Here is a 16,931-nt window from a genome sequence, read left to right as displayed (position 1 = left end):
ATTAATTATTTAAAAATACTTGTCCCAACATTTAGTTGTCAGCAAATTTGTCCTTTTATGAACAAAATCCGCTACTGTAAATATGGATTGATTTACAAATTCATAAAAATATTGTCAAGTTGTTTAGGATATATGGCTATCTTTATATTTAAAAAATTAAACATATATTTTTCAGTCATTTTGATAAACCAGGGCAATAATTCCATAATATGACCTTGTCCCAACATATAGTGTTGTTAGGGCTCGTAGATACTCTCTTAGCAGTTGGGCCCATTGTTGTTGACCAACTCTGCTAATTTCCTAATATCATGGTTCCGTCTCAGGGTTGGTCTTCTTCTAGGTCTATTAATTCCTCGTGGGTACCATGCTGTAGTTTTTGTGATCCATCTGTTGTGCGTCTTTCTTGCCAGATGTCCTGCCCATTGGCACTTGAGGGATTTGATTCTGTGGATGACTGGATGATTTACCTGGGTCTTTTGTCATATTCACTCTATTTTTTACGGTATTTCCTGGTTATAAAAGCTAATCTTTTAAAAAATAATTTTCTCGCGTCCCTGTATTTTAGATATTGTTAGTTAACTTTAACCAAGTATTCCACAGACAACGTTTTAGTGCAAATATTCTTACGAGAAACCTTCATTTTAGAAAAAAAATGCGAGTTTACAGACACTATAATACAAGATAAAACGATTTATGGGCTTATATTTTTATTTATTTAGATTAAACAATAACTAAGCACATCAGTGTATATATAAAGAAATCTTAAATCCATTTAGTTTCTTTCGATTTTCAAATTGACAGTATTATAAAGGTTTTGTTGAGATATTTGATATATTTATTTAAAAATGTTTATTAGATTTGGGTAAGTAAGCTCGTATTTCTTTATCAGAGTACGTGACTTTTTTTATTAGTGATAGTGATAGTTCTGAATAAAAAATAAAAAAAAAATGTTTTAGTTCGAAAGATGATCCATCGAATTTTAGAAGATACCTTCCTCAACTTCTGGCAGTGCTTATTAAAAACTTTAACTTATTTATTTTTGGTCTGGCGATGGCAATGCCCACAATTTTAATACCAATGTTAGGTGGAAACGATGAGGATGGTGATGAGGTCATTCTTTTAGGCGAAGAAGCGATTTCTTGGATTGGTAAAGATTATATCGAGGGGTGTTTCACTGTTGGAATTACATGTACTTTTTATTGGCAGACGCTGGCAGTCATTGGCATCAGTCGACTATCATTATATGACAGACATAGGCAGTCTTCTTCGCAGTCATTGGCAGTAAAATGATATTTTGGCAGTACATGTGCATTTTTTACTCATTGAGATACCCCTCGGTTTATACAGGGTGTTTCAAAAAACATGTGCCATCTCTTGTGCGTAGATTCCTCACGTAAAAATAATATTTATTTTTCATATCAACATAGATTTTTCATATCAACATAGATTCTTCTTTGTTTCATAGCTACAGGGGGTTAAAATCTTTTTTTTTTCGATCTATTATAAGTTTCATCCAAGTTCTTTTAGAGATTCGAATGAAATTTTGATGGTAAAAGTTATGTTAATTAATAGTGTTATCTTGATATTTTGTGTCAATTTTACTAATCAGAATTAATAAAAATAAAAAGGTGCCCGGTGGCGTAGAGGTACAGGCTCTCGTCTACCAATCTCAAGGTAGTAGGTTCGAATCCTACACCCGGCATTTCATCAGCCGTCTATTTTTATTAAAATAAAAATAGTTTGGGTACCTAGGTCGATTCAGCCTTAAATGAATACTTGGGATTCACAATCCTGAGGTAATAATAGGCGGTTGAAGCGTAGTGCTAGCCACATTACCTTCCTTGTATACCGAACGGCTCTAGCATGGCAAGCTCTACCTTGCTACTCCCAAGACGTTAAACGCTATATACGGGAGCTATTATTATTATAAAATAAAAATACATAAACATATGTTTTTTTTAGAAAAATATTCTAGTGATAACGCATATGCACGTCCCTGGTAAACATGTTGACATTTTTTTATCATTAAAATATGTAGCACTTATAGTAACTTTTACTCACAAAATTTTATTTGAATTGCTAAAAGCACTTGAAAAAAAATTATAATAAATCGAAAAAAAACTGAAGATTTTCACCCCCTGCAGCTTCGAAACAAAGCAGAATGGGATACCTATGTTGAAATGAAAAATAAATCTTATTTTTATGAGGGGATATCTCCCCACGAGAGATGGCACATGTTTTTTGGAACACGCTGTATCACAAAAACTAATTTAATCCTCAACTGGCGATGGCGTGGTGAATTTTTGTACTGCTTATGGCGTTCTGGGTTTTTTTACCCCAATTTTTGTTTTCCAATTAAAAATAAATTATGAAGAGATTTTATAAAAAGTTTGTTATTTTTACACTGCTTACAATATATTCAAACTTGTAAACAAAGAATTTCATCAATTTTCAATAAATTAATAAGAACGGACACAAAAATAAAGTAAAACGCATTTTTTAGTAATTTTTGACGACAGAAATATAACTTGGATAAGAAACTCATAGAAATTAAAAACATATAATATAGTTTATGATTTTCCCGTACTATTGAAAGTACAAACAACTGAAAAGTGAAGCTAAAGTAATAAACATAAATTATTTTCAACAAAACTGCAAACCATGAATGTAAATAACTTTTTTAAATAGACTTTACAGTTGCCGCACATGTGGATCGTGGATCGTGAACATTTGATTCATGAGATTTTTGTTTTTTGTCATTTCTCCGTTGACATATACCACATCTCATTCGTTTCTGGTAATGATTACTCAATTTTCTCTCTTCTATAAGAAAGAGATTCAGAATCGGAGTTATGGTTACTCTTCGGAGAAAAATCAATGTCTCTGATGATCTTCAAAATCCTTAAGTCTCTTTAAGTTCATCAAACCGCTCAATTAATGCTTCCTCAAAATTAGCGTCCCCGTGATGCACACTTTTTGGACTACCCACCACCCTAATCATGAAACATTCTTGGCGTGCTGGTGCCACACAGACCCCAATGAAACTTTATCCCTCGCTGCTGGTAGGAACCAATAATTGATAAAAACAAGTGTACCTTTAACAGTTGCATATGGGTACCCTAACTTAAAGGTAAATGGCGCGGCGAGGCCTAAATATTAAACGTAAACATTTTACAGAAGTTTAAATAGTGCTCACCACGCCAATTGAGGGTTAAACCATAAAAATATATGTTTTGTTTAAAAATAAAAAGGTCACTCTCATTCTTTTTCAATGCTAGTTTTTCTCTAACTATAACTATAGCTTCCGTCAACCATTTGTGCGTTCCTATCGGTTGCCTATTATCGGGCTTCGTTAGCTCCCCCATGGGAAGGAAACGGTTCTTGCAAATCAACAGTTTACCGTTTTTTGGCGCCTTCATCCTTCTCTATTTTGCGACACAGCCCTGGCAAGTATTCCTCGCTTTGAGCGTCACGGGAATATCGGGAGGACTGAGTGAGTCTCCGGTAAGTGAGCTTTATTTAGGCTAAAGTCCTTGGTGATGTTTTTGTTTCGTTCTTTTATGCAAAATATAGCTCTGAGGCAGTGGCGGTGATGCTTCAATAGTTTGGGGACAAGTAAGTCGCATCTGTTATAGGTAATTTGTGGTATTACTTTAAATATTTTTATATTATTTGCAACCTTTGCAATAATCTAAAAAAGTATTTGTGATGTTTGAAAAAAATAGCCTATTAGTTCATATCTTCAAAAATATTCTTTTCCTAGAATAACAGACTATGTACGCCATTGTATTCTACGTAAAAAGATCGACAATAAACAGGTTTCACCTTCTCGATACTTTTCACAATAATGTCAATAATTACAGAGATACGGGGGTGTCCCAAATTGCAATCTCAGCATCTACATGGTCAAAAGAGGTTTATAACAATTTTTCGTTTGACAAAAAAGTGGGGCAGGTTTCACTAATAACGGAGAAGCCGTATGTCAACTAAAATGGGACATCCTGTAAATGTGCACTTGTTGGGTTGCCGCCATTGCTTCGAGGGTAAAATTGTTAAGTGTGGTCAATGTAGCTTTGTTTGTTTCGATATTGTAAACTTATTTTAACAAACCATGAAATGTTTTGGTATTTTTGTTACTTATTAGGCACTAAGCTACACAACAGAAATCACAGAACCTACTCTAAGAGGAGCTTTGAACTCAACCTCCACTCTCTTCATCTCTTTAGGAATACTCTTTACGTTTATTTTGGCCGCTTTTAATAGCTGGAGAACTGTAGCATTAGTTAATGCTATTATACCGTTAGTGGGAGTTGTATTCTTGGCTTTACTGCCAGAATCACCTTATTGGTTGCTGGACAAAAATCGCGTTGATGATGCTAAAAGGAGTTTGGCTTGGCTGAGAGGTAAATGTTAAATGTACATGTCTTTTTTTTTCGATTTATTATAATTTTCTTCGAAGCGCTTTTAGTGATTCGAATGAATTTTTGAGGGTAATAGTTACTATAAGTGCTACATATTTTATTGAGAAAATGGTGTCTGCAAATTCTTCAGGAACCTGCATATGGGTTATAACTAAAATATTTTTATAAAAAAAGACTTGTGCGCCATTGACGTTTTTCTCTTGTGTAAGCCGTTTAATGCCGATTAAAAATTTTCTCTTGACATTATGTCGATTTCGATCTTCTTGTTGAGATATACCCAATTTTATTAACAACAATTAATAAAATAAAAATAAAATATAATTAATAAATTATTTATTTAATCTAATTTATTATTAAATTAAAAAAAAATATAACACTGTTTTTCAGTGCTACCTACAGCAAATTGAAACAAATGGTATTGAAATAATCACAGAAGACTTATTTTTAAAGCCCTAACATTCTGGTACCTACTTTAAAACTATGCATTTCAGGTCCTATGTTTATAGGAACTTTTTTTCATATTTTTTGATGAGGAATCAAAGAGTACTTATTTAAAAGTTTGCCCAGTTAATGGCACTGACATTTTTTAAAGGTTGCTATTGGGCTTGGATTAAGGTAAATTAATAAAATTGCGTTTGTCTCATCAAGGAGACCGAAATACACAAAAGCGGGACTTCAAACGGACTACACAACTTTTCTAATCAAAGAAAAAAAAGTCAGTGGCGCACATGTTTTTTTTTAATTATTTCAGTGATAACCCATATTTATGATTCTCTTGTAAATCTGTCGACACTTTTTAGCATTAAAATGTGTCGCTCTTTTAGTAACTTTTACCTTCAAAATTTCATTCGAATCACTAAAAGAACTTCGAAGAAAATTGTAATAACCCGAAAAAAAATAAAGAGGTTAACACAGGAGGTTAGCTACAAAACAAACAACAATCTCTACATGAGAACACTCTGTGTTGATCCAATAATGTATTTTTAGGGTGGACAACAGTACACAACATAGAAAAAGAATTCGGCGAGATACAACACAATGTCGAAGAAAACCGCACAACCAAGAAGAGAAAATCACTTTTTAACAAAGCGACCGCAAAGTTGTACTTCAAATCAAATTTTATCAAGCCCTTTTTGCTGGTAATACTCACTTTTATACTCAGTCACTTTAACGTGACTCCTTATACAACTTACGCAATTAAAATATTCAGTTTGCTGAGAGTACCGATCAACTCCTACTATGCTACTATCATCACCGGAACCTGTAACATGTCTGGATCGTTACTATGTTTAATGATATTATCAATCACTGGAAAAAGACTGCTTTCTTTTATTTCTTTGTTAGGCATCTCTATTTGTTTCTTGATAGTGGGTATATATACTTGGAGCGTTGGAGTACAATACTTCACTGATGACACATCATTACTAGATGAAACGACAACGTGGATACCCTTAGTTTTCCTTGTCCTAATGGGCTTCTTCAGTTACCTATTAAGTTTTGCCCTGCCGTGGGTTATTATGGGTGAAATATACTACCACGAAGTCAGGGATGTGGCTACTGGGGTTTCTGCAGCTGTAGGGTATCTGATAGGGTTTCTAGCGAACAAAACCTTCTTGAATATGGTGTCGTGGATAACACTGGGTGGTGTATTTTGGTTTTATTCTGCTGTGGCAGCCGTGGGAATTATTCTGTTGTATTTCTTTCTTCCGGAAACTGAAGGAAAGAGTTTTGGAGAGATATACGATCATTATAGTGGTGGGAAAAAGTTGGATAACAAGGTTAGAAGGGATAGGAATCATTAAGAGTGGCCATATATCAGTAATATTTTTACAAGGCTAGTAAAGAGTTTAAGCATCTGCCAAGAGAATGAGACTAAGGCATTTTATTAAACGTCGGCGTTTTAAACAATAGAAGGATATTTCGCAAATAGCCTATCTGTTTTCAGTCGCTGTGCAAAACGCGTAATGAAGTCTAGTCAGATTGCACAAAAAAATTTGCGCGGGATTAGTAAAACTAACCTAAATTTATCCAACGACATTTCTTGAACTTCTGTTTCAAGATTAGAAAGTAATGGCACAAAAAGTGAAAATTCTGTTAAATGGGGTATGGTTAAGGACGATTATGATAAAGATCTAAATTCATTCAGAGCATAAAAGTTACAAAAAAAAGAAAGCAAAGTTCTACAAAGAGGGCTGCCTCTTTACACAAAATTAAATTACAGAGTATAACAATTAAACGAGATATTAATATTAAGTTTTTAATATATTTTGTATTTAAAATTATCTTACTTATAATTAATGAAATAGGGTTCAAGTTGTTATCTTCTAAACAATATAAAATATTGACATAAATTATTTTTTTGTATAGCAAAATATGGGGTATTTTTATTAAAGCGTAAATTATTCAATGTGCTGATGCTCATAGCTGAGTAAATTTTGATCATGTTTTATTCTGCCTGGCCTCGATTTGGCATTTTGTAAAACGACTGTAGATTTTGCAGAAATGTACAGAAAATATCGTAATTGTTTAATATATGCCTAATTCTGCTTAGGCTTTTTGGAAAGTGACTGAAAATATGTAGATAGGCTTTTTGTAAAAATTCCTTCTTTTGTTTAAAAAGCCGGCGTTATACATTAGCCTAACTAGCAATTTATCCTGGGGTGGGCCTGGAGGGGGGGGGCAGGGGTTGACCCTAGTGGGGCCTAGGGCTTGTGTTTTTTTAAAAATGAAAAATAATTTAAAAAAACACTTTTTTTGAATAAAACGTTTACATGAATTTCCCTATCAATAAATTTCATAGACTTGGTTATCAAACCGTGTTCCCGTAGATTGCTTAAATACCTACAAGTTTTCAAAAAAATTAAAAGTAACACATTTTTTGAACACAACAAAATAATATTAACGAAACAAAACTAAAAAACGTCATTTTACTGCATCACAAGCAAATAAAAATTAATAAGTACGTACCCAAGAGTCATAATTCAGGATTTCTCTGGGGGTGCCCAGCAGTACCTGGGGGGGGGAGCCCGGCACCCCCGGGCTCCAATTTTTTACTCCAATAACAATCAATTTTTAACTCCTAACTTACTATTAGTGATTATTTCACGGATTATGTGTATTTATTTATTTTTATAATGTAATTATTGTAAGTATTGTATTAACTAAAAATATATTTGTTTACATAATTCTGTGTTTTAATATTGACAGCTTCAGGAATGGGCTCAGTGGCGCCGTGGCTTAGTTGGTTAAAGCGCCTGTCTAGTAAACAGGAGATCGTGAGTTCGAATCTCGCCGGGGCCTAACATAATTTTTTTCTCTTTTTCTCATTTTTTCATTCCGGTTAATCAAATTTTAAAAGACTGCGCCATCTATTAAATTAATTAAGAATTAATTGGCCCAAAATTAATAATTAATTGTGCCAAAATTAATTAGTTATTTATCTATCAAGGGAATTATAAAGGCGTTAGTCACCGAGGGCAAAGTTTTTGACAATAGCTGTCGAGGTTGTTAACACTTTATAATTCCCGTGGTACCTGGTATATAGATAATTTTATTTCTTACTGAGTTTAATATGTTTTGTCCCATTTTAAAACGACACAAATGATGATTTATTAATCTTCTGGTATATTCGTATTAGCGCTGCTAGTAGGAACTTTGTTTGTTGCCAGGTTACTATTGTATTCAATGACCTATTTATAAATTGACAGTTGCTGTCAATCGAGTGCTGTTTTCTGTCAAAAAAAAACTAAAATAAAAAATATCTTTATTTTGGTAAAAACAAAAATCAAACTTCAAACAAAAGTTTCAAATCACAGAAAACGAGACAAAAAATAACATTTTTCCTAAAATATATAATAAAAAAATAATAGCTTGATAAATTTTTAAGTAACTAAAAATCGGAATATCATCTCGTCACTATTATCTTCACTTAAGGCAACTAGTTCATATACGACCAGGTCCCGTCCAAGCTTTTGGCTTTTTTATCGGTATTTTGATTTAAACATTTAAAAATAAATACCATTGTACTAGCTTTTTCGTTGCCTAGACGATTTGTTAATTTGAATTGAATTATTCCAAAGCTCGTTTTTTTCTAAATCAGCTGTTGCCGCTACTGCACTGAATAACTGCTCATATAGCTGTAAGAATAACTCTTTTTTTGGCCACTCTGAGTCATGAATTAGAGAAAATTTAGACCAAACATAAGGAATATTTTGTTGGTGTTTCACCATCAAAATCTTAAAAATAAAGAAGTTGTCTAAAAACGTTCTACAATACGGATATAGTATAATTCTTTATCTTTAATTTCCTTCTTCATTTGTATAAAAATACCTAGCCAGTTTTACCTAAAACGTTAAATGCCGAACGCTTATTTTGCTACTTTTTCGGACTAATAAAATGGACTCATAAGGGTTCGGCTTTTTCCTTTCGTGGTACGGAACACTAAAAAATACGTTGCGCTGAGATGTTTACATTTAATTTAGCTACTTTCGTTCGAAAATAGGAGAAAATCCAAATTACACTCTCGAGTACATCAGATCCCCGCTTTTTGTTTATTTTTAGACGGTCGGTAGACAAACTCATCCAGCCAGAATCTAAATATACCGGGTCTCGTACGACGGAATGTCATAAAAGATACGCGGAAAATAATAAACGTGAATAAACCGATAACTCGAATCGATACTTGTCGATGTATCTCGATGTCGGTAGTATTCGGATGAATAGAAACAAATTTCTGTTGTTGCTGACAAAAAATTCCGGTAAAAAGATCATTTGGTGCGTGTTCTCAGTGATGGTGATGAAAACATTCATTCATTCATTGGAAAAACTGTCGAACTTTAGTGAAAACTTACAACCAAAAATTCCAAAATAATTTTTTGGTGGTATATTGTAATTTTAGTGTGTTACGCATTACGAAATGTAATTATTTTGAAAAGAAATGAGGTTAGGAACCGTCATATATGTTATGTCCTGGACCGTGAATCGTAACGTGCTTGCCAAAAATCCACTGCATATTTTTTTGATAATAAATTTCGGGTATATAGCGTAAATAAACATATTAATATTTCTTTTGAATAATAATCTTATATTTTCATTAGAACAGGTTTTCCATAATTATGTTAATTTTTGCGACATGATTGACAAAATAAAAAAGTAATTTAAACGCTTAGGCATAAAAGTAAAGCACTTATACGCCAGAGCACAAAAGTGCGAAAATATATTATTAAACTGACATGAAGTGTCAAATTCAACGAGCGTAACCATAGTTTCCCGATATATAATTACATACAAAATATTACTTTTAAATATTTTTATATTATTTGGAAGGTTTGAAATGTTTAAAAAATTATTTGTGGCGTTTGAAAAAAAATTGCATGTAATGTCAAACGTACAGCCTCGCCGTACGTGTGTACAGCTTCGCCGCCCGCAAGATGTGTCATTTTTACTCCTAATAAAATAATATACTATTTTCTTTTCAATTTACACATTAAGTTATTTTTACTCCCAATAGAACATGCCATTTTTTTTCAAATGCCACAAATAATTTTTTAAATAATTTCAAACTTATCAAATAATATAAAAATATTTAAAAATAATACCTTGTAAATTGGTTACGCTTCTTGAATTTGACACTTTATTTCAGTTTAATAATATATTTTCGTACTTTTATGCCTAGGCGTTAAAATTACTTTTCTATATTGTCAATCACGTCGTAGAAATTGACAGAAAAAAAAAACAATGGTTCTCTCAAAATCTAAGACTTTTTTTTAAGTTTCAAAGCAAAATAACTCGGCTGTTTTAAAATCGGCACCTAAGGCCAGAAATGCCAACCCGGTGTAGGTATCTTACATATGTTTCAAACTTAGAAATAAATAAATAATAATAAATGGTTCTGTATACAATGAATAAAAATAAAATATTTTAGTGATTATTTAATGTTGTCAGCATAATTTGGTTTAAAATGTGACTTTAAAAGGAGGACAACTAAAAAGTGACCATAAAATGAACGCTGCAAGTGAATAAATAGGATCTCTTTTCCATGAACGGATTTTACATGTTTTTTACAAAAAAATGTGGCAATTATGGGTGAGTTTGAAATACAAATATTTGACTGTTTATTTATTTGTAATATGTAATTATAACTTAGTTTTAAAAAATGATGTTTGATTTTTCACTTGAATTGGGCTGTCGTTGATATTTGATACTTAAATACCAGAATAATAAACAATCAATTTTAAAATTAAAATATTCAAAGTACTCAGACGCCCAATAATCAAACAGACAAAAGAACGAAACCAAAGCAATCAAAACAAATTATAAGCGTGTTTTGATTGCACATTCTTTCATCATTCAGCCTGTTTCTTGATTTAAAGAGAAGCTTTGGGTATTTTGGTAGATTATTATATGGAGGGCAGAGGTGAGGAGAAACATCTCTTATGGGACTTTATTTGAAGAACTGGTCACTAAAATGTGACATGACCCGCCTACGGGGCCGTTCCTGGCGAGCGTGCAGTGCGTGCACGCACGTAGGCGCAACATTTTGGGGGTGCAAAATCGAAGGGTCAATCAGTATTTTCTAACAAAAAACCAATATGCTTTCTTGCCAACAAATACTTAAACATAGGATAAAGTTTGCTTAGCGTCTTTTTGGCGTTGGCCGCACCGAATAAACCAGTCTAGGGCAATCTGTCGGCAACATATTGATCTCATTTATTTATTTTTCATTTTATTGATTATATGGAAAGCACTGTTCATTAAAATGTTGTATCCTATGTTACAGGGCTTGTTTCTCTCTACCATTTCCTGTCTCACAATGTATCGTTTGTGTCGGGGAAGGGATCATAGTTTCATAGTTGTCGATTTTCGAAAGAAATCAGTACATGTATAACATTTCGTATATTTTTCATTTTATTGATTATATGGAAAGCACTGTTCATTAAAATGTTGTATCCTATGTTACAGGGCTTGTTTCTCTCTACAATTTTCTGTCACACAATGTACCGTTTGTGTCGGGGAAGGGATCATAGTTTCATAGTTGTCGATTTTCGAAAGAAATCAGTACATGTATCGTATTTCGTATATTTTTCATTTTATTCATTTTATTCATTTTATGGAAAGCACTGTTCATTAAAATGTTGTATCCTATGTCATAGGGCTTGTTTCTCTCTACAATTTCCTGTCTTACAATGTACCGTTTGTGTCGGGGAAGGGATCATAGTTTCATAGTTGTCTATTTTCGAAAGAAATCAGTACATGTATATTATTTCCGATTTTTAGTTCATTGTTTTTATGTATTTTATTTAAAATGGGTCAGTTTTTTTCTTTAGGGTACTATTTTTGTTACTAAATATTTTTGTGTATTTGTTTGTTTTATTTATTTAATAAATATTTTTATACTTTAATTAGAATTTTTTTTACATTTCCAATTACATATTGCCCGTTTGTCGCAGAATATAAATTCTTTAAATTTTGGAGATTAAGATTAAAATATATAATTGATTTAAATACAAAAAGGACGCACCAAAGAATGCTGCACGTAAGCGCCAGATACCCCAAGAACGAGCCTGCCCGCCTATATAAAAATAAACATTAATGAACTGAAACTGATAAACAGCATGACAATAACCGAATCAACATAACAGTGTAAGAATCTATAAGTGTATTAAATGATTTTTTCTTTATTTTTTGCAGAATGAACGATGAGAAATCAGATGGAAGACCGAGGATATATCCTGTACAAGATCAGCAGACGCCAGTGAAACTAATCGGCCATAGATGGCGTGATTCTAGAAGGTATGTGCATATTTATAATAATATAAACAATGGTGTACATTTTTATCAAATTTTGGTAAAACTAATGGAAAGAAAGGGCATGTGTAATATATTTTTGAAAGCAGAAAAAATGCTTTCTTTTAATATTCCTGTTAAGTACATGTATGTCATTATATACAGAGTGTCATTTTCTATCGAATAGAGTAAAAAAAAATCGAGGATGCCATTTAAAACTATATTACAACCTTCTTAAGACCAACTGGTAGTAAACGCGATTAAAAATAAAGAAGCTTACGGGCTAAGTAAATAACGTCTAGAGGTTGACCTCGCCAAAATTATCATCGATTGTCATTCCCGAGCCGTCTTTGACGCCGTTTTTTTTTCGATCGTATGGTAGAATTTACATGTAAAAAACTAAAATGTCTCAATTACGGTACAAGGTATAAACTAACAATTATATTTCACTGTTGCTTTTCGGGAAGCCCTGGAAACTAGGAAGAAAATTTGTCTCTCCCCTTAACAAGATTTAGCTCGAATTAAAACGTTGTAATCTTATTTGGTGTAATCCAAGGGAAGGTCGTGGATAACGCGAGCCATTTTATACAGGACAGTTTTTTTTTCAGTTGACTACGAACAGTTTTTTCTATCGTGTCGGTCATATTCCTTCTATTTTTCGTATCTTTTTATTTTTCGGAAAAATTTGATTAAAATAATAGAAAAAGATGGCTAGCAGGAGTGCGTTGAAATTGAAAAACAGCGGTTCTAAAGAAAATAAAGAAGAAGGAGATGATATAGAAGAGGTGGATGCAGATGATGATAAAGGGTTAGTAAATCGAATAAATAGTTTGTCCTAACACTTAACTGCGTCTAGTGTTTTGTATTGTCAATTAAATCCGTGACATTTTTGTTTGGTTGCGTAGATTACTAAAATTGTCAAAAATTGGTCGCAGAGTACAGTTCGATGCCTCAACTATGATAGAAAAACCTAGGCCACTGCCTCAAATTAAAAAGTGAGTTTTATTCACCCTATTTATTAATCATCTTCTATCCGCAGGACCTTATTTATTAAACACAATCTAATTATTTAAAGTTTGGAAGTAGAGCATCCCATCTTTTTAAGGTACTAAACTTACGTGTATAGAAATCGGCCCACTGTGAACTTTTGGTTTTAACTCTGTCTTTTAGAATCTATTTATCAGAGCAAGTAAAAAATATGAGCTGTTTCAAAGACAATTTAACATGCTTTAATATGAGCATAAATTTATCCAGGGTTTATATGCGTACCAACGCGTAAACAAATAAAAGGTATTTGTGTTGTGGTGACAATAAGAATAACAAACTTGTCAAATATTGCAATTACTACCTTTGTAATCGAAATTTTCACATTGTTCTTTTATTTTTGATTAGTTGTATTTCATTGTTTGATTAGTGTTTCAATTTAATGCATACAACACCGGAAAAAGCCGTCCAAGTAATCGCTTTAATCGAAAATTGACTTAAACAGAGAACTGTAGCTCGGCAACTACATATGACACGCGGAGCGGTTCGAAGAGTGTGTGAACGATATGAGGAGACTCGATCCTTTCGTAGTCGACTTGGAACTGGTAGAAAGAGATATACCACGGATCATGATGACCGCTTTATTGTGTCAACAATGTTAAGAAATCGGCGTCTTAATGCTATTCAGGTCCAACAACAGCTCCGTGAAACACGAGGAGTGACTATTAGTCAGTGGACAGTAAGACGAAGATTGAAGGAAAGTAACATGACCCCCAAAACACCCGCAATTGGTCCAAAACTTTCCCCAGCTCATCGTCAAACTAATAAACGGCCACTAGAACAATAGAAAATTTATTGTCAGATGAGACCAGGATAAGCCTCTATGGTAGCGACCGAAGAAGAAATGTGTTCCAGAGGCCAGATTAGCGATTCGCAGAATGCTGCATTGAGGAGCGGATTGCTTATGGAGGTGGTTTCTGCATGATCTGGGGTACAATTGCTATGACTGCGCGAACCGACCCAGTTTTTATCCGTTGGGACGACCGTCGGCACGGGAGAGGAGGTTTAAGTGATGCTAAGTATATTGAGGTGATTTTAGCAGTTCATGTGGTACCTTACGTCGACTACATTGGAAGCGAATTCACTTTTATGCATGACAATGCGAGGGTACACACATCAAGAATCGTACACGATTACATTTCAGAAGTCGGAATTTGGGTAATGGAATGGCCAGCATGCAGTCCAGACTTAAACCCGATAGAACATTTATGGGATGAGCTAAAACGAAGAATTCGTACTAGACGAAGAGCTCCAACTTCTATCCCAGAGCTCATTGTTGCAGTAGAGGAAGAGTGACTTAACATCCCGCAAAAACAATATCCAATTTGATCGAATCTATGCCAAATCGTATGAGAGATATTGTTAGAGCAAGAGGGGGTCATACCCATTATTGAAAATTTAGTTTAGTTAATTGATCGTAAATAAATAAATAAATAATAACATGCCTCTTAGTAATAAAAAACGATAATTTGTTTCATGCATTAATTTAATAATTTTAATCCAAAGAAACTAAAATACAAATTAATATCTCTAAACTTTTCAAAGAATATGATATTGTCTTTCAAACAGCATGTATTTTTTCTTAATCTAACAAATAGATTCTAAGAAAATATATAGTTAACTTCAAAAGTTTGCCTTGGGCCGATTTCTATGCACGCAAGTGTATAACGTAGTATTGTAGCACAACAAATTATATTTTGCAATGATAAAATTAAAAGAAATTTCGTTTTATTTGAACTAGGCATCTAAAAGTTATTTGCAAAAATCTACCTTGAAATTACTAAAAACAATTATAATACGAAAGCTACAATTAAAATACCAGCAAAAATATAATTTTTTCATTGTCAAATCCGATGTCACATTTTTGTGTTTACAAGAATTTATGTGGTTTCAAAAAGGTGTTTATTTTTTCTGAACTGGAATGATCATCTACAAAAGAATTAGTAGAACTGAGAATAGTATTCGCGGTGTATGATTTGTTTGCTGTTCATTACCCGATCACTCGCAGGACTCGTTCATACCACATATATCCACAATAATTTAACAAATAAAAGAAATATTTGTATCTATATAAAACTTTACTAAACTGTGCTAACCACACGGGATAATCGAAATATTTGTAATACAAGAAACTTTATTAAACTCTACTAATTAATAAAATGGTTCATATCCCCCATTTACAGCCAAACAATACCCCAAATGATTGTGAAATTCACGCCTCCCAATACTAAGCTGTTAAGGAGAGAATCTTTAGCATTCCACAAAGATGTCGTTTTCAGTCCATCTAAATTTCTGCTATTTAATATGCCCATAGAGACGGTTTTTGAGTGTGCTCCACAGGAAGAAATCGTTGGGCGAAAAATCCTGTGGTATTTTCCTACTGTATCCCTAATAAACGGGAGTCAATGTTTTTCTTTTCTGCAACATGAAGACTATTCCAAGATTGTTCCAATCATTTTTATCTTCACACTTCCATGTGCTTAATACCTGAGTGCCTTTAGTTTCAAACCTTAGGTTTGTAGCGTTTTTTATAAACATTACCACTGCGAACGGCAGATTTTCGTTGGTAGAGCAGTCGTGGATAAGGTATTTCACTGGAAAGAACTAATTAACAATAATAACTCGAAATTATAAATATTGGGCGCCAGGCATGAACAGAGAAAGAAAACACAGTTGTTTATCACTTAGAACTAGTGACTATATTCATTCATGATGTTCTTTGCTGGTACATGACATTGTAAAGTTCTAGTAAATATATAGTGGTTATATGTCAAAGAAAGTAGTGTTAAGAGTTGTACTAAATATCTATGAAAACAACTATGATAAAATACAAGACATGTAAAGTTTAAGAGAATATATGAAATGTAGCATTACTTTAATTAATTTGATGTATTTTATATGATGTTAGTGTAATAATAATATCTATAAAAAAGTAATACTATTACAAGGCATAATGTAATAAAACCTAAAATCTAAATCATATTGTAACTACTAAATCGAGATAAATGTTCTTAATAATCTAACCACATAGTCTGTACGATATTATTTAAAATGTACGTTATTTAGTTAATACTGAAAATCGACTGAAAACCAAAACCTAAATCTACACTTAGCTGTTCTTGAGGCAATCCTGTTTCGAAGAGTAGCAGCGTGAGGTAGGCTCATATCTCTGTACTGTCTGTCGGCGATCCTGTTGGCCAAAACAACAAAAGGGGCCAGAATGAGGACACCATGAATCAATACAGCTGTAGCTACTGACTAGGCTTAGATATGGGAGACTGAAAATCGACTGAAAACCAAAACCTAAATCTACACTTAGCTGTTCTTGAGGCAATCCTGTTTCGAAGAGTAGCAGCGTGAGGTAGGCTCATATCTCTGTACTGTCTGTCGGCGATCCTGTTGGCCAAAACAACAAAAGGGGCCAGAATGAGGACACCATGAATCAATACAGCTGTAGCTACTGACTAGGCTTAGATATGGGAGACTGAAAATCGACTGAAAACCAAAACCTAAATCTACACTTAGCTGTTCTTGAGGCAATCCTGTTTCAGAGTAGCAGCGTGAGGTAGGAAAACTCATATCTCTCTGTACTGTCTGTCGAAGCGATCCTGTTGGCCAAAACAACAAAAGGGGCCAGAATAGGGACACCATGAATCCAATACAGCTGTAGCTACTGACTAG

General features: G+C 33.3%; 1 protein-coding gene and 1 non-coding gene across 2 annotated transcripts; both read left to right on the top strand.

The window, feature by feature from the left end:
- Positions 1 to 789: 789 nt before the first annotated feature.
- On the top strand, positions 790 to 6,655 carry LOC115883931 (facilitated trehalose transporter Tret1-like). The gene is made up of 5 exons (XM_030902362.1): positions 790 to 862; positions 957 to 1,147; positions 3,302 to 3,504; positions 4,145 to 4,403; positions 5,409 to 6,655. The coding sequence occupies exons 1-5, from the start codon at positions 846 to 848 to the stop codon at positions 6,221 to 6,223; spliced, it is 1,485 nt and encodes a 494-aa protein (XP_030758222.1). The 5' UTR covers positions 790 to 845; the 3' UTR covers positions 6,224 to 6,655.
- A 992-nt stretch (positions 6,656 to 7,647) lies between these two features.
- Positions 7,648 to 7,721, top strand: Trnat-agu. The gene has a single exon. It is a non-coding gene; the product is annotated as a tRNA-Thr (tRNA).
- Positions 7,722 to 16,931: the final 9,210 nt, after the last annotated feature.

The sequence above is a fragment of the Sitophilus oryzae genome, unplaced genomic scaffold (genome assembly GCF_002938485.1).
Source record: "Sitophilus oryzae breed Bouriz unplaced genomic scaffold, Soryzae_2.0 scaffold_2006_pilon_pilon, whole genome shotgun sequence".
NCBI classification, from domain to species: domain Eukaryota; kingdom Metazoa; phylum Arthropoda; class Insecta; order Coleoptera; family Curculionidae; genus Sitophilus; species Sitophilus oryzae.
Note: the sequence above shows the minus strand (reverse complement) of the source record. Positions and strands in the feature narration are given on the sequence as shown.

Coding starts and splice junctions, on each gene's coding strand:
- LOC115883931 (XM_030902362.1), top strand. Junction 1,148..3,301: donor AGAAGCGATTTCTTGGATTG/GTAAAGATTATA, acceptor CTATAACTATAG/CTTCCGTCAACCATTTGTGC. Junction 3,505..4,144: donor GAGGACTGAGTGAGTCTCCG/GTAAGTGAGCTT, acceptor GTTACTTATTAG/GCACTAAGCTACACAACAGA.